Consider the following 21463-nt stretch of genomic DNA (forward strand, 5'->3'; position numbering starts at 1 on the left):
TCCAAAAAAGATAGGCACATCTTTTATTTAAAAAATACTTTCTGAAATTTAAAAATAAATAAATAAATAAATAAAACCTCGTTGGAGACATTAAAGACTTTCTGTCATTTGCTATTCTTTCTTTAACTAAAAGTAATTGTGTAGGTGCAGATGGCTACAATGTGTATATCTATTTCTTATTTTCCACATTTTGTACCTTTTCAGATGTAGGGACCCAAAAAGCCTTACTTTTGGAAACATATTTTATTTAAATGAGAGCATATTTTATGTAAATTATTTGAAAATTTTTCAGAACAGTCACATTTTATTGTGATCTCATGCTTAAAATTTTGCCATACCTTTCATGTCAGATTCAAAAATTACTGCATATTTTTAAAGAATGCTATTAAAAGGGAATTACCTAATATTTAACTCTCATGCCCTTCCCCTTTGATTTTTTGGTTTGTTTTTGTCTCCAAAGAGACTTGCCCCTTAAAAAGGATATGCACCTTAAAAAAGGGAGCCTCATTTGCCCCTTAGTCTTTAAAATGGGGTGAAAAAAGGATTTAATTCGGAAACTGGTAGATCTCAGCTTCCGAGCTGCATGACAAACCAGGCTGTTCAGGGGACGGTTGCCTCCGTCACGTGCAGACGTTGCACTGTCCTTCCGCTCTCCCTGCTGGCTTTCTCCTCCTAAGTTGGCAGGCTGTCACAGAAGACAAGTTTCCCGCTCTCCTGGCACTTCAGAGAGCAGAATTTGTGTCTGTCCCAGTCCTTTGGCAGCTCACAAGAGAAAGACTGCAGAATGGAGGGAGCAGAGACATGGTGTCTGCATTCCCAGTACTCTCCAGTTGGTTGGCTGCCCAGTTCAGGAGCAGTGGTTTTAACCCTGCCTGGGTCCAGGGCCAGGCCAGGGAGGAGATGAACACCGGTAGTCATTAATTATTTTTAATATTTTACATCCTGTCAAGTTTGTAAAATATCAGTGCTTTTAGGTTTTTTTGCTAGTACATTGATTTTGAAGCGTAAAGAAAGATTCTGGGTGTGCAGGGGCCTTGTGGACGTGATTTGTTGGTGCAGGCTGCATTAACTGGACGTGGTTAATACACAGAGCTTAGCACAGAAGATGATTTATAACCAAGCTCAGTTCACAGACAGTTTATGAGAAGCAGAGATCCCTGGAACCAACTCATCATTTTTTCATTTATGTTCTTCTTTCTACCTAGAGTTTCAAAAATTAGGTGACTTCTTATATTCCTCTTGGTCACTTTGAAAGGGAAGAGGCTTTCGTCCTTAATTTTTTAGGTGCTAAGAAAAGGGGATGCTAACTTCTTCTTTCAGCTCAAGAAAGATGTGAAACTCATTTCTTATTTTTTCTTCTCTCCTTTCTTCCATTCCCCAGTATCATACTTCATCTCTGCCACTACAGTTATTGGGGTTTCTGGGCAGTAGTAGCAGAGAAAATTGACAAAATAATTTAATGCTACCCCATAAGCTCTGAAATGAGGAAAATTGTCTTTGCCTTTGCCTTTCAGAGTCCCTGCAGCAATGCAGTGACGCTTCCAGAACTCTCTTCAATTTTACGTTTTCTTTAATTTTTTCTTTAGAAATCTGTAAAACAAAACCAAGACAGGCAATTCTGCCAGTTTAATTGAATAGCTTCAGGTCTCGCCTACATGCTTAGGCATATTTTCTTACTAATCTTTCATAAGGTCCTCAAATGTATCTGCATATAAATGAGAAATTGTGTGCATGTATACACGTGTGTGTATATGTGCTTATGCGTACATATAGTTCTGCAAATCCAAAAAACTCTTATTTTCTTTTTTTCTTATAAACTGAAGAATTGCCTCCTGCTCTCGCTATGTAAGTTCTGTACTGCTGCAGAGCGGAGGAAGCAGTTAGGTAGCTCCCCTAACAGAGAAAGAAGAATTATAATTACCTGTCCTATTCTGAGCAGGTGATTTTGAAAAGTGACCAAGCCATGGACCATTTCAAGAGAGGTATTGGGAGGTTGGGATGGCGTTTTAATAGGCCGAATGCCATCTGCTTCAGCAATTTGTAACGTTTTATCATTGACAACTGTAGAGGAAAGAGGCAGTCTATTTTGGTGGAATGGACAGATTTCTGTCCATCTGTGCTTGTATTACAGCATGTCACTTGTACTTTAGATCTGCATAGCTCTGAGCCAAGATAGAAGCCACAGCAAGGTCAAGAGGTGGAGAAGCCTGTCAGCACGTTCTGTCTCAAATGATATGACAACTGCAAATTGGTGCTCCAAGCACAGCCTGGAGGCAGTCATTATGTTGGGCCTTGACGCTCAGCTTACTCTAATATCATTTCAAAGGAAAATGCTAACTTCAGATGCTGACGATTAGCCAAGAGTTTAATCTATTGTAGTTTCAAGTCAGATTCATTCCTGTGTTTCTTCAAAACAAAAAAGCCTAAAAAAAAAAAAATTGTTAGGAGGTTGTGTATAGATTTGTATTCTTGTTTTTCCTGAAAAAAATGGATGCTGCTTCTTTCCAATGGCTAAATTAGATAGCTTTGCTGCATTTCAAGCCTTTGTTTCTTCTCTGCATCCATGCATCTGCTGTCTTTTCCTTTTTTCTTTTTTTTTTTTTTTTCTTTTTAAGTTTACACAAAGCAACTGGGTTAATATTTTTATGAGACTAGAGAGTTGACCCTAGCAGGTGACCTTAAAGGTGTGCTGGTCTTCCTCTGTTTCACTAGTGCCTACCAGATCGTTGTTGAGGAGCTGCACCCGCACCGAACCAAGCGAGAAACGGGTGCCATGGAGTGCTACCAAATCCCCGTCACCTATCAGACCGCTCTTAGCGGGGGGTCGCCGTATTACTTTGCTGCTGAGCTGCCCCCAGGAAACCTGCCCGAGCCAGCCCCCTTTACCGTGGGTGACAACAGGACTTACCAGGGTTTCTGGAACCCGCCACTGGCTCCTCGGAAAGGCTACAACATCTATTTCCAGGCCATGAGCAGTGTTGAGAAGGTAAGTGCCAGCCACACCTTCCTGCTGGACGAGTCAAAAGACATGCCTGTGGTGACAATTAGGACTGTCGAAGTTGAACGTAGTTAGGTGTTGGCAGTGGCACGGCTGTAATCCCTTCCATACTGTGACAGCGTGGCAGCGTGCCATTCACATTTCACACCACCCTTCTATCATAGTAACTGCTACTAGATGAGAGTTTAATACATCTTGTAGTAATCATCTCAGCGAAGTAATTTCAGTGCTGTGACTCTGTCTCCTCAGTAAATAACATCCGCAGCCCTTTCCCCAATTCTCAGTACTTGCGCACTTCAGAAAATTAAAATACTGCAGGATAAACAGAACATGGGATGCTCAGCAGCCTAATAAAAACGTTAGAAACTTCTCGAGACTCTCGCACTGAACAGCAAGCAAAAAGTAAAAATTTGCTTGAGCAAAAGTAACCCCAGGCCCACAGTGTGTTTTCAAGAGCCTTTCTGGCAAGGTGTACTGGAGGCTTGCTCCACTGCTGTGCCATAGTAAGAGTATGGCTGTTGCTCAACTTCATTACCTCCTTGGTGTTTCATTTTTAACTCTGTCACTGAGTGCTGCTGCTGGCTCTCGATGTGTATGGAAGGGGGAAAAGTGCCAGGGAGGGAGGTTCCAGGTGGGAAGAACGACTGTGGCTCTGCAAGCCCTGTGGTGTTACTCTTGAATGGCTTTTCCTCTCATAAAAGAAAAATGGGGGAGGGGGAAATGATCAGTGAGGAGGGAAAAGATGGTAGGCACAGAAACTTCAGATATTTAAAAACTTAGATTTTTTATTTATAGTTTAGAAATCTGAAGGAAATTGCAGTAATATGTCCGTAAGTATCTCCATAGGAAGTGTCCAGGCAGGTCAGGAAGGAGCTAGAAAGAACAGCCAGATTGGTAGCCACTGAGACTCACCAGAGGCATCGGAAAAGAGCAGAAGCTGTGTTTACCCTTCCTTACGTTTGGGTCTCTGCGGTGACTAAACAAATCCCAGCTAACAGGCGGCCTTGCCTTCGAGCCTTTTGAAGAAAATCTCACCTTCTACCTATGGTTATGAAAATTGCATACACATCAAGTCAGAATGGGGAAAAAGCAGGAGCTAATGAAACTGTACTGGAGCTGCTTGAGAACTGGAGGCTTTTTCTTAATGAAGAGGCCATTCCCTCTTGCTAGTTCTTATCTATAGACCTGCATGAAGCAAACAAAGCAAAATAAAAGGTAACTGCTAGTCACTCACTCGTATTTCCCTCACCTGGTACATATATTCCCTTTGCTTTTGTTGGCTTCTAGCTAACTAAATTGTAAGGAAATTTGTTTCATTCCCCAAGAAATAAATGGGAGGGAAAAGTAAACCAAAAAATATTGAAAACAAAAATAAATCTTTATTTTGGTTTTTACATTTTGACAGATAAGTAGAAGATGAGGGAAGAACACGTTATTTTTCACTTTAACTTGATTTCAGCTTGTGAGAGAGTTTAATCCTAAAATGGTTTTCTCTGGTATGATTTAAAACTGTGGATCAGATTTCTGTTCCTAGAGGGATTTGCGGGGAGGTTTTGGGTGGGACTGCACTGCATTCTGCCAGGACAGAGATCTAGTGATTGTAAGATAACCTCTGAGCTGCAGAATATTTAAACAGGTGCTTTACTGTAAAGCAGTGGGCTCACCAAAATAGCTAAAGGGAAGTAAAGTATGCTCTGAAATACACTGTAGGGTTGGGATGAGGGTTACTCTGTGACCCTCACAGACATTTGGAACAAAAGCGGGCAAGTAAATCCAGTAACTGGGGAGAATGCTAATTAGGTAAGATTGTATCGATAAACTTTGCAGGGCTTTTATTTAGACTGAAAAATTGTCTTTATGGAACACTTATGGGAAGCCTCAACTAACAGCTTTGCTCATTCTTTACAAGCTGTGTTTACAAAACAGCATCAACATATTTTACCTGTTGCTTGGGAACCTTCAAGAGGAGAGAGATCCCAGGGGATGTATTCGGGGATGGAGTGCTGGGGGGTGCAGGACTAGAGGGAGCATATTTTATAGAATGAAACTGTCATTATTATGTTTTCTAGTTGCATGCTAATATTGTTTAGAGTGATCTAATACAGCAGCAGCTGCATCCTCTCATGCAACTTTATGCTATTTCAGTATGTTTGCCTTTAAAATGACTGCACATTGTACAAAAAGGTCAGAAAACCCATTTATGACTGACGCTCATCTGCTCAAGTTGTCCAAACTGTGCATAACTGAGTCATTTCTCTGTTCATTTGTTTCAATTGCTGACCAAACTTCTGAAGGGGGGGGAAATGTAAAAACATAAAAATGGTCTTTGCATGTGGAACTTCTTCTGAAGCACATCACTGTCAAATCCTGGGCAGATTATATAGGTTGTAGATTAACTGTGTCATCTGTGAAGGGATACCTGGGCTGCTTCTGTGCTACTTCCACACTCAGAAGCATGAGTGAGCATGTTGCTGACATGCTTCGGGTGACTCTGTTCAAGACCATCAGGATGCAGCCAGACAAGTTAGTTTGTGCCGAACAAATGTACCTCCTTTGCTGCATGGTGTTGTTGGAGGTCAATGCTGGCTCGGGATTTCTGTGCCATGAAATAAACAGGAGCACCAGTCCTCCCCTTTTCTTCCACTGCACCCTTTCTCTGTATTCTTATGGCATGATTTCCATTTGATTTGAATAATCTGAAAACTGGCTACGTCTGGGCTGTTCTGCACCTTTTCTCCCCATCGTTGTCCTGGATAGTACAGATCAATGCCTAGATTTCATCCAGCTTTTGTAAAGGCAAAATCACTCAGCCTCTTCTCTCTTGCTAAGTCCAGAGCCCTGAGCCACCTTGTTGGTTACCCCAACTGATCAGCAGATCTCAGATGAATGTATGGATCAGGGAGGGCAAGAAAAAACAACCTGATCTGACTCTTTACTTTTTCCTCCCCAACAGGAAACCAAAACTCAGTGTGTTCGAATAGCTACAAAAGGTAAGAGGTTCATCCCTCCAAGCAAAGTAGCTTTTTTTAATGAAATGTGGAGTTTCTGTTAAATGTTTGAACCAAAGTCAGTACTGTCCCTCTATTTTGAACCACTTGATTGTCTTAAAATGTAATGGCCTACTGCTTTTTATTCTTTGGTATTGAGCCAAGAGAGTACTGTTCTAGCAATACTCAGAATTTAGACAAAATAAGTACTCCCTTGTTTTCCCTGCCTGTGGTTTTCAAGATCTGCTCTTAGGCTGCTGGAGCATTGCAGGCAGCAGATAGATGAACTGGAGACTAGAAAGCACACTTGGTAAACTGTCTGTTATGCTAACAGTTATTTCCAAGCAGGGATGGAAACAATTTAAACAAAGGACATGATAGTTAATTTTCCTAAGTAAGAGCTCGGAGTGTTAGCGAGGCATAGGGGAGGGTTGATTTGAGGAAGGCTCTTGTCTTTGACAGCAAGTGAGGCCCAGGGCTAAGACTGGCTGCATAGCTGTGAGAATAAATCATATTGACCCCATATACAGCGGGTTAATCACATACTGCTCACTCAGAAATGCTGTTTCATCTTCAAATGAGGACTTAGTTATTCTACTTATTGTTATCTCTTGCTTTGACTGTATTTATAGCCATTCATTTTGGTTGCTTGATTGTGTCAACATGAGAGTTGTTTGATAGACTCCGGCAGCATAAACAAGAAAGGAGCTTATAAATGCTGAAAGAGTACTCTGCAGAGGCCCAGCACTACTTACATTGTCTCTTTCTAATTGCATATTGATATTCAGCATAAAACCAGCTTTAGATAGGAGCAAGCGAGCATTTAAAGTACTGCGGTGGCACATCAGCACCGTTTTCTCAATCGTTTCTTTCAATTTAAAACTTGTTCCAATTAAAAGCTGATGCCTCTAATGAAGTGGTAGAAACAAAGCGTTTTCTTGAGAAACCAGAAAATAAAATGTACTTCTCAAGATGTGTTAATATTTTCGTCAAGTGAGGTAAGCTAATAAAACCAGGAAATTAAAACCATGAGCTATCTTCTGTGAAAAGTACATCGGCGTTATCTTTCTTATGTTTACCTGGCAAGATTAAATGTTTGAATTAAAATATATTTGCATAAACAAATATTTATGTACCACAAGCATGTATTGCTAGGATTTGAGTCAAGGGAGAGTCTTGAGAGGCTTAGAAATATCCTGAAATACTGCAGAAATATGGAATGAGGAAGAGGAGAGAAGTGGTCTCTCTCATCATAATTTTTCTGGATAGTAATAACAAAATGGGGAAGGAGTTCAGCTGCCTTATGAGGAAATTATTTTTTACTTAACCCTGTTCAGTCCAGCGATGTCAAAGCAATGTTCACAGGAGCAATAGTCCTGGCAGTTGCTTGTATGGCTTCCTCTGCTGTAACAGTCACCTGCACCCCCATGGCTGTAGTCTGAAGGAAAGGGGAAATGAGTAACTGTTTCTTACCATTGTGCTATAAATCTTGGCTTTGCCACTCTGGCTGAAGACATGTTTTTGTGAAGTAACTGCATTGCCTGATATGTCAGTACTAAACTCCTTGGATGTGGAACTAAAAACCAAAATGTTTTCTCTGACTTTATTTTAATTGATAGATGTGAAATGTGGGGGGAGGCAACATTAGGAGCAAATGCGTTCTCTTGCTCTGAAGGAATGCATTTAATAGGGAATCACCGCTTCAAAGTCACGTACGTTCATACCTGTCAAATGAGTTACGCTGATATTCTAAATTGTTTTTAAAAAGCTGATACTGAATTTTTTTCCCATGTTTTCATCATAAAAATAATACCACGATTTGTTGTCCTTGAAGAAAAGTACGCTTAATATATTGGTTTATGTATATGTTCATCTGGTTATGCTGATTTTTTTTGTAGTGTGTAAGTTTGCTTTGAATCATTGACCTAGGAGTTGTCTGGTTACGTTTGTAATACATTCATAAGGAAAAGAGGACTGCCTCACCTTACCTAATGCACCCCGGTAAAGCTAATGTGCCCTTTTAAAATCCAGCAAATTGTCTAAACCATATTCAGTTATAAAAGTAGTGTGTAGTTCTGTGTCATCTCCTGCGACTTGAAGCAGCCTGCAGCTGGCCAAACTGAATTTTGCCTTGAACGTGTTGAGAAGGCATTAAAAATCAGAGAGAGCTGGGGTGGAAGGGGGCAGAGAGGAACGACATTAAAGGTGCGTGTAAAGGCAAGACAAAATTTCCCTGGTAGTGAAGTTCAGTATTACCAGCAAAGGTACTTTCTCATTTTTACCTCGCTCCGGGATCTGGTGTTATCTACTGTGTATATTCACTCCAATAAGATGTAAAGATGGAAAAAAATATGGTAGTAATGTCATGGTTTTATGCTAGAGAAGTTCATGTCCGTGAAATTATAATCTTGATAATTTAACTGTCTTAAATGTGTTATTTCCCCGACTGTTTTTTTTTTTTTTTGCTTGGGCACTTCCCTATTAGCATAATTTACAGGTATTTTAATGCATAAGGGTTTTGCATGTATCATTCCCATGGGTTGCCTTCTACCTTTGAGAATTGATGGATTAGTTTGTTTATTGGTGTCAAACTAATGAAAGTCAGCAAATTTAAATTGAAGTGCTCATAGTTTTTCAGTCCGTATATTCCAGGTGCGGTGTTCTCATGCACTTCTGATAACAAAATGCACTGAAGTGTGAACTCATCTAAAAGATAGTGCCAAATCATGACTAAAGTATGTTGCTGCTTTTGGTGTGTCTTGAAAAAAACGTTTTTAGAGTAAGCTGAGAGGCTTACTAGTGTCTGGTGTATTAAAATACAGTTAATTTTTCATGGAAGAAAATATTGGAACAGCACTCTGAGCAGTTCCTGTGTACTTGCAGCTGAAGGATGAATGCCAGAGTGAGTCTTGGTTGGCCCTGATTTAGGGTAATAACAGGATTCCCCCTTTATCTGGACATCTTTTTCCACAAAGCTTGTAAGAATTTAATGACTTTGTGACTTTTGCCCTTCTGCAGATTGGACTGAATTGGCCAAGAGAGTCCTAAGTTATTAGATGTGGTGAGAGGGTATGAAAGTTGCACGCCTACATAGTCTGCTCACCTAAGCTTTGATTCTTGAGGAAACAAGGTTAAAAATAACTCCTTGTGACACAGGTGGTGGGTAGGACATACCTAAAGCACCATTTCCATTACAAGTATAGCCCAGAAAACGTGCAACCTGAACCATTTTAATTCCGTGGATACTTTAAGCCAATATTGCCTTCCTCTGTCGACCTGAATTCCCTTCCCATTCAGATGCTTTTAGTAACCAGTGATCAGCATCAATTTGTTTTTAAAAAAAAACCAACAAAACAGTTAAATGTTCTCTGCCTCATTATTTTTTGAATTGAGGTAGTAGCATTACCCAGTCACTAATAATCTAGTTTCCCACACATATAGTAACTGAAGAAGGAGAAAAAAAAATTGTTTTCTGATGTGCAGAGAAGGGTACAGAGACTTAGGTAATAGGTCAGATATTCATTAGGAACTGAAAGATGGAGTTATGCTAGGAAATGTGCGTTATTTGATAAAAAAGTGTCACATATAATTTCCTATGGAAAGTTCTCAAACTTACTAAAACTAATTTAGTAAGGCAGAGTTCAACCAGTGCATAACGTGCCGGTATCCCAATGAATATGTGATAACTGAACCTGCCTAACCAGAGTATTGCTAGAGGAGTGAATAAAAGATGCGTGATTCCCATAGCATGCACTTCAGAATAACACACGATGTTGATGACTGATCAGTCACATCTTGGAGTTGAGTTTGTGTAAAAATTTGAATGAGTTTCCACTAACACATAACATTGGCATTTCATTTTACAATCTAAAATGTTATCGACTGCTAAGGGAATGAAACTAGATTAACATGGTCAGAGAAGAGCGATGCTTCAAATTATTTAGCATGTAAATAGACATTTAAGAGGACAGAAGGGACAGCAGAGCTGTTATTAAGCAGAGAGTATATGAAGCTGACATTTCTGACAGTTTTTTGGCTGCCAAGTTTGAGGCTAACACTGATTTACATGTATTCTTTTGTTTTGTTTAGGGGACTAGAGAAAAATACTGAAAATTTAATTAGAAGAAATCTACTGTGGCAGTAAATAAAGAAGTGGTGGGCCTGGCAGCTCTATCCCAAAGTAGTTAGAAGGAATAAATGGAGTCCAAGGTTTCTCACTCCATGTTTAAAACATGAACTTCATCACCTCCAAAATTATTTTCCCTTGTGATTTTCATTTGTATTATTAGTTCAGGCAGTGTAGAATTTCTCTATCTCTATGCACGTTTGGTTCATACAGATGGATGAAAATGCCATTTGAGATGATGCGCATCTGGAAGTAATTGTGAAATAGCAGAAAATGACTTTTTAATCTGATTTGAGGAATAAAAAGGTCTGGGTGGTAACATTTCAACTGCAAGTGTGCATTTAGTCCACCATCGTTATTGCTCTGAATTCATTCCCACAGCAGTTGGGGATTGATCCAAGGGCCTTTGATGTCAATGGGAGTCCTTCCACTGACATTAATGTGCTTTGGATTAGGTCTTTAGAAGTCATAAATCTGTCTAGACCATAATTACTTCCTTGAAATTGTTCCTGATGATGTTTCTGCTCTTAGGGAAATTTGTGAAAGTCAAATCACCTCCTGTAGCAGGATGCTCAGATATGTCTGTTACTGATTAATGCACAAATGAGAGAAGATGTTAGATGCTAAATGTATATGAAGCGGAGCTTCTCTCACTGTTGTTTTTATGTTTGGATCAATGCTCCTACAATGACTTTCAGCTGTACCATCATAATAGGCACTGGAGACCTAAGTGGCAATATAAATTTAAAGAATGCAGATGTTGCCTAAGTCATATCTTTCTTTTCGGTCATTCGTAGGAAAAAGCTATTAATATGTTTAAACTTCAGTGGTCTTTTGCATAATATCTTTTATCTCACAAAGAGGAGATTTTAACTGACTTGCTGAGCTTTCCAAAGATGGGAACAGAATATTAGCATGGCATATTTTCCTCTTTTGTATGTGAAATTGCAGTAGCTCACCGAGCAACCACATCTGCCAGTTCTGATAAGTGATACCTTTGGTTGTAAATAAAAAATTGAATGATCTTTTGGAATATTTGATGATGGTTATTAAAAAAAAGGTAGTTAACTGAGGGACACCTCCAGATTTCCAGACACAAAACCTACAATGTGGGTATTTTCATATATGTGCAGAGAGTAACAAAATAATGGAATTCAATTACCAAAATTTTATTTGAGTAAAAAGGAATTTAATGTAAAAACGGCATTTATTAGGTGAAGCTACCTGATTGATATGGATGGGACAACAAATTTCAGAGAACGTGTTTCTCGTTCTTTATTATAAGGCACTGAAAAGAAGTACCCTTTTCTGTTTGTTGCTTGACATCTCTAAGAAATAAGGGTTCCTTCTGAGGGTAACAGCAAAAAACTCTAAATTACCCAATGTTTTTTATGCTTATGACATTGCCTGAGCTGAACTATTTATTTTAACTGTATTTGAGAATAATTATGATCGGAAGTATTTTCCAGTTTCCGGCCTCTTTCCTAAGCCTTCAGGAATATGTGTGTATTACTATGTTTTGAAAGAGTAGTTGACTGCTGTTGGTCGGAAAAGTTTCATGGATGAGTAAGTCTAGTAAATACAATTGATAAATCTAATTGCTTTACTAGAGAACTTTATTTTTAAATACATTGCAAAGTGGATAAGTGTATTACATGCAAACGTTATTTTATTAAATTTATTTTGGTTTTGAAAGTTAGCTTGTAAGAGGAAACACTCCTGATAGATCTCAGCGAACCACTAGATGAACCACTAGAATGAAGAAATTTTGAGTTCAAAGATATAATCAATATTAGCTTTCCTTGATTTTGAAATGTTTAATTGTTAGTGCCAGTACAGAAATCACAGTTGAAACTGGATGAGGTCAAAATCAGTCGTGTTTGAAACTGGTTGCAGGAAATGGTGCATTAGTTTGGAAATTTTTAATATACACACATGTATTGGATTTGGAAGTTTGTAGCAAAGTCCTAGATTGTTTCGGAAGTGGTAACGAAAACTCGAATGGCGCTCCAGCAGTGATAGTGTGCTCTGAGCCCTAGCTGGTCATCACTGTCCTGTAGCTCTGATGTGCTGTCATTACAGAAGACATCATGGAAACATTCAATGTTGAAATAGTAGCACCTTCCTTACTATGCTAAAACTTAGCACTGGTGAAGTAAAAATCATGTATGTGGCAGATTGATGATATGATCATTAATAATGAGGAGCTGATTTCAATAGATCACACATAAGCCAACACAGGTAGAAAATCAAATTTTTAGAGAGTATGTATGGCTGGTGCCCATAGATCTGGTGGAAAAATTGCCCATCAGCAGTTCATTGCTATCCCTGTTACAAATGACTGATCTCACTGAGATTAGCTAAAATTAACAATCTTAACATAGTCAGTCAAAATAATTTTAGATGTTTCCTAGGTTAGAACAATTGCACAAGCAGTTCTGAAAGCAGGGTAGAAACAATAGTACATGCTGGAGAGAAGCAGTGGTGAAAGGCAAGGGGAGGTAGTCTTCACAATGTTCAAATGCACCCAAAAGGTCTTGAGGTCATGTTTAAAACTGCTAGAAGAAATGGAACCTCAAGGTTAAAGCTGCTTCAGTCCAGCTACAAAAAAACCCAAAACAAAACAAAACAAAAAAACCCACCAAGCAAACCATAAAATGTTATATCAATATGCGACATCTTAGCGCAGAGGTGATAACGTTTTCAATTATCCATCCCTGTATTAACAGCTACCTTGTATTAACAGCTAACACAAAGATTTTGAATAGAAGACAAAATATTTTTGAGCAATAAAGCTTCTTACTGTGCATCTGGTCAGGAAATGCCAGCAGGACTTTGTCTCAGAAAAGAATGATGCCCAAAGATCGCAGCAGAACTTCGGCAACATCTAAATCAGAAATGTGCTTAGTGATTGTTATGAAAACTGTTTATGGCCCTAAAATCAGCCTGTATCTAATCAAACGCTTTTAACTGAATGAAAAGAAGTTCCACCCCGTCGTCATCAACATTACACGGGTTTATTAAACTATTTGCTTGTAATCTCTGACAGAGTGCTAAGTGAAGTTCTACAGCTAGTCATCTAGAAACAAGGAGCAGCATTGCCAAGCGTAGTAGCACTTCCTGAACACTGTCAAATGTGTTGCAGAGCAAGTCAGTATGGTTGATTGGCACTGCTGCCAAATTACTCGAATACAGAGATTGATGCTTTGTCAGCTGTGTAAGGAGATGATGGTTCTGAAGTTCAGGAGCGCAAACTGCTTTCTGCTCTGATGGGAAGTTGTGTGCTAACCGCACAACTTCTGGAAGGATCCTGACCAAAAGGGGATGCAGATGGACCTCGTAGGAGAGATGATCTTTCTAGAAATCGTGCGGTTATGGCACATCTGTCTGTAAGAACAGGAGGCAATTACAGGCACTGTTAAAGTGATTTTTGTAGCCAGGTAAATTCAAAACATAGGGAACAGAATTACGACCCTGTGTGTGGTTTTCAGTGCTGTCGGCTTTGGAAGTATGTGGAGGCTTTTGTGCAAATTCAGCAGCCTGGAAAGGACTGTGAATATTCTTCGTGCTTCACGGTGACGTGGTGATAAAGATTCTCGATCAGGATGGACTTCCAGACCCCTTTACTGTCAGAGAGGTCATGAAACAGATTGCATCCTTTGCCACTTCTGATTAACATTTGCTTTGTTAAGTCAACAGGAAAGGTAACCACATTCAATACCATATAGATGCCAGAATATTTAACCTGAACATTAAATCAGAGGTCCCATATCTGCTGACTTGTGTTACTTGCTCTTTGCTGATAACTGAGTATTAGTTATTCACACATATGTAAGCAGACTACATATTATTGACTGTTTCAGCCCCTCTGCCAAGTGGTTTGGCCAGACCATTAGCACAGGGGAAAAAGAGGTCCTGCTCTAACCTCGCTGTGGTGGAAAATATCCTGAGGCAGTAGTCTGTGCTGACAATACACGAGTGAAATTTGTGAGAACAGCAATGCTACTTCAGCAGCATACTTCTTTCAAAACACCACAGTTAATAGCAAAGTCATGCAGGGAATAGCAAAAGCCAATATAGTATTTAGGACATTAAAGCAGCATGTCTGAAATAAGAGACATCTGGCTTCCCTCAAAAGGAAACATCTATTGTGCATTAGTTGTTGCCACTCTTTGTATGGCTACAAAACTTGGACCGTTTGTGGTCTCCACATCAAGCATCCAAACCATTTCCAATGCACTGCTTTCCTGCCCTTGCTGCCATAAAGCTGCAGGATGTTACCTTGAATGCTGCACTCGTGAATTGCTGTCACATTGTCAGCACTGCAGCAAGATTACAGGACATCCAGTTATGCCAGACCTACTTCTCATATTGGACAACAGATTGCCCAAAGCTGGTTTCTATGGGCAGTTGAAATGCAGAGAAAAGCTCAGAGGTTGCATAATGAGGTGGTTAATGGAAAGTTCAAGACAAGTCCTCAGTTATGTGTCATCAGTTTCACAGTGTGGGAAATTACGTCCGAAGATTTTCTGCTCTGGCAAAAAATAGGTATTTATGCCATCATAACATGCAAATAAAATCAGAATGGCGCTGTATGGTGTAAGTGAATATGGTAGCAAAACAGATTATATCTATAGACTTCACAGTATCATGAAAATGGGCCTCTTTCTGGGACAATAAAAGCAAGTCCTTATGTACTGATGGAAAACAGGCATCATAATCACTTTCTTTCCATCCCTGGTGCTACTGTATTGCCACACTTGGCCATTTCAACGGGCTGCTTATGGAAGACGTACATCACATCTTTTGTAAATACTGGAATGGGTTGCCCAGAGAGGTGGTGGGTGCCCCATCCCTCGAAACGTTCAAGGTGAGGTTGGACAGGGCTCTGAGCAACGTGATCTAGCTGAAGATGTCCCTGCTCATTGCAGGGGGCTTGGAGTAGATGACCTTTAAAGGTCCGTTCCAACCCAAACCATTCTATGATTCTGTGATATGAAGATACATTTTTAAAACATCTTCTGTAAATCCTATTGTTGGGACCATTAGATAATGAATGGGAAAACCAAATTGTTGGCTGTTTGCTGGAACTGTTGAAGGAGTTTTTGCTGTTATACCCATGTTTTTAACAACAGTGAAAGGATGACTCTTTTTCCATATGAGAGAGGGAGAGGGTAGGATTCTACAATTACTGTAATTGGCATTCAGATTGCCTCAACATATGGAAGGCAGTTGCTTTGCACAAGTACAGACTTTTTTTAATGTGAACCTTAATTTTTATGTACACTAACACCATCCAGATTATCTGAATTGTCTGTTTTGTTGACCTATTACAATGGAAAAATATGTAGTCAAGCAAATCTCAAATTAATCCTTGATCTGTTTCTAATTTCTCAGATTTTGTTGAATTGACATTATCATTCCTGTTTTGAAATGACGGTGCCGCATTCCCTAGAATTTTGTGACAAATTTTATAAGGACTGGTAACTCAACACACTGTCATTATTTTCTGCACATATAAACAGATTTTCTCATAGTTCTTTAGTGTTTCTCACTTTTGGTTGTTCATAAAGATTTGATCCTGAAGGATTTAGTATCTGATATTATTCCAAAATTTGGAAAGGTTGTCAGCTAGTTCCCATTCTGTTTGAAATCATTCAGCCATAATGTTTATACAGGGATTTACATCTATGTGTTCATCTTTCGTAGCACTTCCTTTTGTACACCTAATGGAAAGGGTTACCGTTCCTTGCCCTGGTATAAAGGTTTTTAAGATACTGGACTGTGAAACCTGGGCACTGGGTGCTTCGTCTGCTGAGTGAAACATCTAGAAGGAGCCTCTGTCCTCTGTATCTCAAATGTGATCAAAGATGACGATTGCTGTATGTACATTTCATTTTCTACTCACACATTTACAGAAAATTCTGTTATACGTATCAGATAGGAAGGCTGATTTTTCAGATTACTCTGTCTATTGAGGAATATGTGTCACAAGTCCCCATAAACAGCCGTCAGATATTAACCATGAGGGTTACACTGGATTTTTGATCAGTAACTTGAACTGTGGAATGTGCCATTGCTGTTACCAACCACTTACATGTTTCAGCCTAGATCATGCCACATACTAAGATGAAAAAGGATGGTGGCTATTTGCAGCAGTCACTACCTGTTTGTAAATCTACCAAGTTCTTATTTTGGTTTTGAACCGAATTTAGAAAGCCTCATTCTGCATAAGTAGTTGGCAGTTTAGGGACTGAGAGATGGCAAACTGAATCTCATTATATGCTTGTCCAAATATGAAAGCTGGTAATCTGGTTGCCTTTGTATAAAAAGATACTGCTTAATCAGCATAAGCTCTGAAGCATGCTGTTACTTAGCCAAATCAAATAGCTTTACTAATATAGATTGAATTCAAACTGAACTGAAGACTTTTGTCAGACTCAGAAAGTGAAATCAATTTGTGCATGCAGAGAATCGAGCAGCAGAAATCCTGCCTTCCTGGATGTCCTTTTTTGAGTAATATTGGTGAAATTTAGACAGTGAAACTTTATACCCATGGAACAGAACCAGCTGAAAGTGTTTTTCCAAATCATTTTGGGAAGTACATATCTCTCATACTTTATTTTTGAGTAGCCCATTCAAGGAACTGTTTTGGATGAATGCAAACAATTACTTAGGTAAAACAATTTGGTTTGCTGGAGGAGGAGGTCTGTGGTGCTTGGATAGATCATAATGTAACCTGATAGATGGAAGGCATGCCGGACTGCCGTCTTTGGAGGACAGTGGGTTGACTTGCGGAAGCTCAGCTGCAGGAGGGCCCGTTCAGTTGTTCATGGCAGGCCTCCTGAGTCATCTTGTGTTTGTGATTAGAAAAGCTCAGCAGAGCCCTTGTACTTCAGAGATAGCACAGCTGCATTGTCTTTCGAGTATAGTCTGAGGATGTGGGACTTCTAGATCTGAGGGTTGACTGCTGACCCAGCTGTTGGACCTGAACCTGATAGACTTGTATGAACTAATGCCTGTAGCTTGGAGAAGAGGAACAGCCACCTGGGTACAGTTTTGCCTGAGCCTACAGCAAGTGCGTACTGCCTTGTCTGCCACCCACCAGCCCACGGAGGTGATAAGGTCTTGTTTCCATTGTGATATACAGCGTTGCCTTTCCTAGCCATACCTGTGCTCTCTGCACAGTGTATCAGAGCTGCTTTTCTGCAAACAGAATATAGCTTGTTTCTTTAACAGCACACTCGTATAAAAAAGAATATTGTAACTTCATTTTCAGCAAACAAGCAATGGCAAATCAACAAGTGTCAGGAGGCAAAAGAGAATATATGTTCTTGTATGTGAATGATCTGTTGCATTTCTTGAGATATGTTATGGATTCAAGGCTGGATGCTGGATCTTACCTCATTTCTCTGTGTAGCTGTAGATTTCTCTCTTGGAACTGGACATCTCATTAGGATCAGAGCGTGAGATTTTGGTTGGAGGATTGCTCTCTGCCGGTATTTAACTGTGGAGTAAAGGGAAAAAATAGAGATACTTGGCCCATATAGAGTGAACATAGTTATTGCAGCTCTGTGTATATGTTGAACAGTAACTTACAAAATAACAATAAGCAACTGTTTTTTCTATGCTCTGAGGACTTTCTTTCATTTTAAAGTCTGGCTTTCATTCCACATACTCAATTTCTCCACTCACATCCAACAATGTGATTATTAGTAAATTCCCATGAGTAGTATTGAAGAAAGATGCTGTCTTAGGGATACTTTAAGTTTTTCAAGACAAAAAGGACTTGGTATCGGAATTATTATTGATTTCCAGTCACTGTAAAGTACACACACATCACAATAAAGGTTAAGTGCCTAGAAGAATGTAAAAGAGCAGCTACTTTAAGTAAAAAGAAATTCCAGATTAAAAACAGATCAGACTAAAGTAAATGCAGTGAACTGCTTTCTTTATGGGTAAGTCTGGAATGTTTTCTTCATACAGCTACTGTAAACAGGATGTTTTCTGTTTTTCTTCTTAATGCAGACATGAACACATCAATATTTAATTTGACCACGAGTAGTTTATGTATTGCATTTAACCCCAAATATATTTCAGACTTTGTATGTTTTTATAATGATGATATGAATTTATAAATCCTTAATGCCCTTAATGCTGCCCGTATGTTATGCTGAAATCCTTAGGAATCTGTAAAAATAAAAATCAAGAAGATAGTTATGGGCTCCAAAAGCTGAAAACAGACCTAAGCCAGTCTAACAGCTAAAGATTTGTCAGCTGGATCCTAATGCTCCTAAACCTTTGGCATAACAAATGTTGCCGTTGAGAACTTATCCCATTATATCTGGGCATCTTAAATCACTCTACAGAAATAATATAAAACAAAATAAAATGCTCTACTTCTAAATAGAAGGCATGATCCTGGCATCTGTGCTTCTGCCCCAAGTGCTGTCCTTCTGTGCCACAATCAGCATGAGCTTTTCTTAGATTTATGCTTGTGGGCATATGGACAACTGGAAGTCATTTGGAGACGTCAGTTGTCCTCATTTTTTTTCTTTTATCCTTATCCACTGTCAGTTGCTAAGGATGGTACTAGTTTTACTCCAAAGCAGTATGCAGTCAGATTGCTTCATGTACATTTTTGAATTTCAGAAGCAGAGACCAAGAGAAGCCATTACAAGGAGTAGCATGTGTGCATAAGAGGTATTTTCCACCAACAGAAGATGGTGTTGATTCCTGGGCTTGTGTAAAAGCCCTCTCTCAGGTTTTTACATACACTTGCCCAGTACCCTCTAAAGACTAGTCTGATGGAAGCGACTGGATGCTCTCATCAATTTATAGACTTCCCATGCCCATTTGAAACCCAAGACTTTTAAAAGCTACGGATCAGTACTAGTTTGGAGGCTACCCTGCCCATGGGACTAAGAATTTTTGCTAGTCATCCTATCTTTTGTTGGTATCCTTTTGTTAGGTGACAATTGCTTTCTTCCTTTCACACCAACTATTCATGTTGCTGGGTTTATTTTCCCATCCACTCAGAGTAAACTGATGCACCAGCACAGCATTATAATGAATTTCTATTTGGTTAGGCAAAAGTTGGATTGTCATGAGTAATCGAATTACTCCTCTGGAGACAGGATTTCTAAGTAAAGTGATGAGGTGAAGCGATTACAGCTGTAACCCTTACAAGCATAAAAAGATGTGTTATGCTAATCCTTTGTGAATGGGTTGAATTGAAAGCGAGGGGAATAAAAAAGAACGCTTTTGGAAAAAGAAGGGGGTATGAAAGGACTACTGTGTCATTTATTCCCTTTTCATTCATCCTCTGTTGCTATAGAGAGAAAAAAAAAAAAAAAGTAGTGGTAAACTGGAGTGCTTTACCTTTCAAGTCTGTCATTCAAATCATTTAATCTTAAGCTGCCGGAAATATTGTGTAAAAAATCGAGGAGGAAAAAAAAAGAAAAAAAAAGAGGAAGGACAGGTATAGCAAAAAGAAATGTGTGAAGAAGCGCAGCAAGTGTAGGTTGCTTTTTTTAGGTTACTAAACCTGATGTGACATTATCTTATCTTGTTGTAAAAACAGCAGAGTGGGGGCAGGGGGGAACACTGAGGAAAGTATGAATTATGCCAAATATTACCTTTATCTGCAAACATTTATAGCCTGAGTGTGAGACCCTTGTTACCCCCAGGCTTGTTTCTGTTTCAGCTTTCTCAGCTGTTAAATCGAGTGTTCTCTCTCAAGTTAATACCTGAAGAGACTTTTAAAGGTTCAGCTAGAAGGAGAGATGGCATGTGAATTACAATGTAGTAATTAACTGACTGGAGCAGCATAAATAGGTTTTGTTAAATGGAAAAGAAATAACTTTTTGTTTTTGACAACCAACCTGAACATAAATGGCCAATGGTATAAGTTGTTTTTTGGTTTTGTTTTCTAAGATATCAAACAATTTTCATTGTTGCTCTTTTTTCCCCTCTCTGTATACTTTTCAGGGGGAGAGGGGTGGGAGGGCTGAGTCCGGCCAGCAACTAAGCACCCACCCAGCTGCTCACTCACTCTGCCCACCAGCAGAATGGGGAAGAGAATCAGAAGAGCAGAAGTAAGAAAACTTGTGGGCCAAGATAAAGATGGTTTAGTAAGTGAAGGAAAGATTTATTTGTTTTTTAAAAAGTGACGCAAAGCAGTCACTCACCACCTCCCACAGACAGCCCAATGCCCATCCAGTCTCCGAGCTATGGTTACTTTGGAAAATCGAAACTTCCAGCTTTTATTGCTGAGCATGGTCTCATATGGTAGGGAATATCCCTTGGGTCAGTTGGGGTCAGCTGTCCTGGTTGTGCCCCCTCCCAAGCTCTTGCCCACCCCCAGCCTGCTCGCTGGGAGGCAGCGTGAAAAACAGAGGGAGCTTTGATGCTGTGCAAGCACTGCTCAGCAATAGCTAAAACATCCCTGTGTTATCAACAGTTTTGGTTACAAATCCAAAACACAGCACTGTACAGACTGTGATGAGGACAGTTATACTCCATCCCAGCCAGAGCCAGCACATTCTCTAAGAATGCTTACATTTTATGGTCGTGTTTTTCAGCATACTGTCTTTCCCAGGAGAAGATGTGGTGTTCCCCAGGGCTCAGTACTGGTGCCAGTCCTGTTCAACATCTTCATTGATGATCTGGATGAGGGGATTGAGTGCACCCTCAGTAAGTTTGCAGATGACCCAAGTTGGGTGGAAGTGTTGATCTGCTGGAGGGCAGGAAGGCCCTACAGAGGGATTTCAACAGGCTGGATCGATGGGCTGGGGCCAACTGTATGAGATTCAACAAGGCCAAGTGTCGGGTCCTGCACTTCAGTCACAACAACCCCATGCAACGCTACAGGCTGGGGGAGGAGTGGCTGGAGAGCTGTCTGGTGGAAAAGGACCTGGGGGTGTTGGTTGACAGCCGCCTGAACATGAGCCGGCAGTGTGGCCTGTATCAAGAATAGTGTGGCCAGCAGGACCAGGGAGGTGATAGTGCCCCTGTACTCGGCACTAGTGAGGCCGCACCTCGAATACTGTGTTGAGTTCTGGGCCCCTCACTACAAGAAGGACATTGAGGTCCTGGAGCGTGTCCAGAGGAGGGCAACGAAGTTGGTGAAGGGTCTAGAGCACAAGTCTTATGAGGAGCGGCTGAGGGAGCTGGGGTTGTTTAGTCTGGAGAAGAGGAGGCTGAGGGGAGACCTTACTGCTCTCTGCAACTACCTGAAAGGAGGTTGTAGCAAGGTGGGGGTCGGCCTCTTCTCCCTAGTAACGAGTGATAGAACGAGAGGAAACGGCCTCAAGCTGCGCCAGGGGAGGTTTAGGTTAGACATTAGGAAAA

At 40.0% G+C, this 21463-nt stretch overlaps 1 protein-coding gene across 10 annotated transcripts in view; it reads left to right on the top strand.

Moving 5' to 3' along the window:
- Positions 1 to 21463, top strand: part of PTPRK (protein tyrosine phosphatase receptor type K) — a 415551-nt gene that overhangs the window by 340833 nt on the left and 53255 nt on the right. For all 10 annotated transcript variants that reach the window (XM_087774463.1, XM_087774462.1, XM_087774464.1 and 7 more), the window contains exons 12-13: positions 2713 to 2986; positions 5952 to 5988. In XM_087774463.1, the coding sequence (XP_087630589.1) occupies positions 2713 to 2986; positions 5952 to 5988 (311 nt within the window). The remainder of the gene's footprint in view (positions 1 to 2712; positions 2987 to 5951; positions 5989 to 21463) is intronic.

Source organism: Nipponia nippon, unplaced genomic scaffold, assembly GCF_047370975.1.
Source record: "Nipponia nippon isolate SJK-2023a ecotype South Korea unplaced genomic scaffold, ASM4737097v1 scaffold_4, whole genome shotgun sequence".
Lineage (NCBI taxonomy): Eukaryota > Metazoa > Chordata > Aves > Pelecaniformes > Threskiornithidae > Nipponia > Nipponia nippon.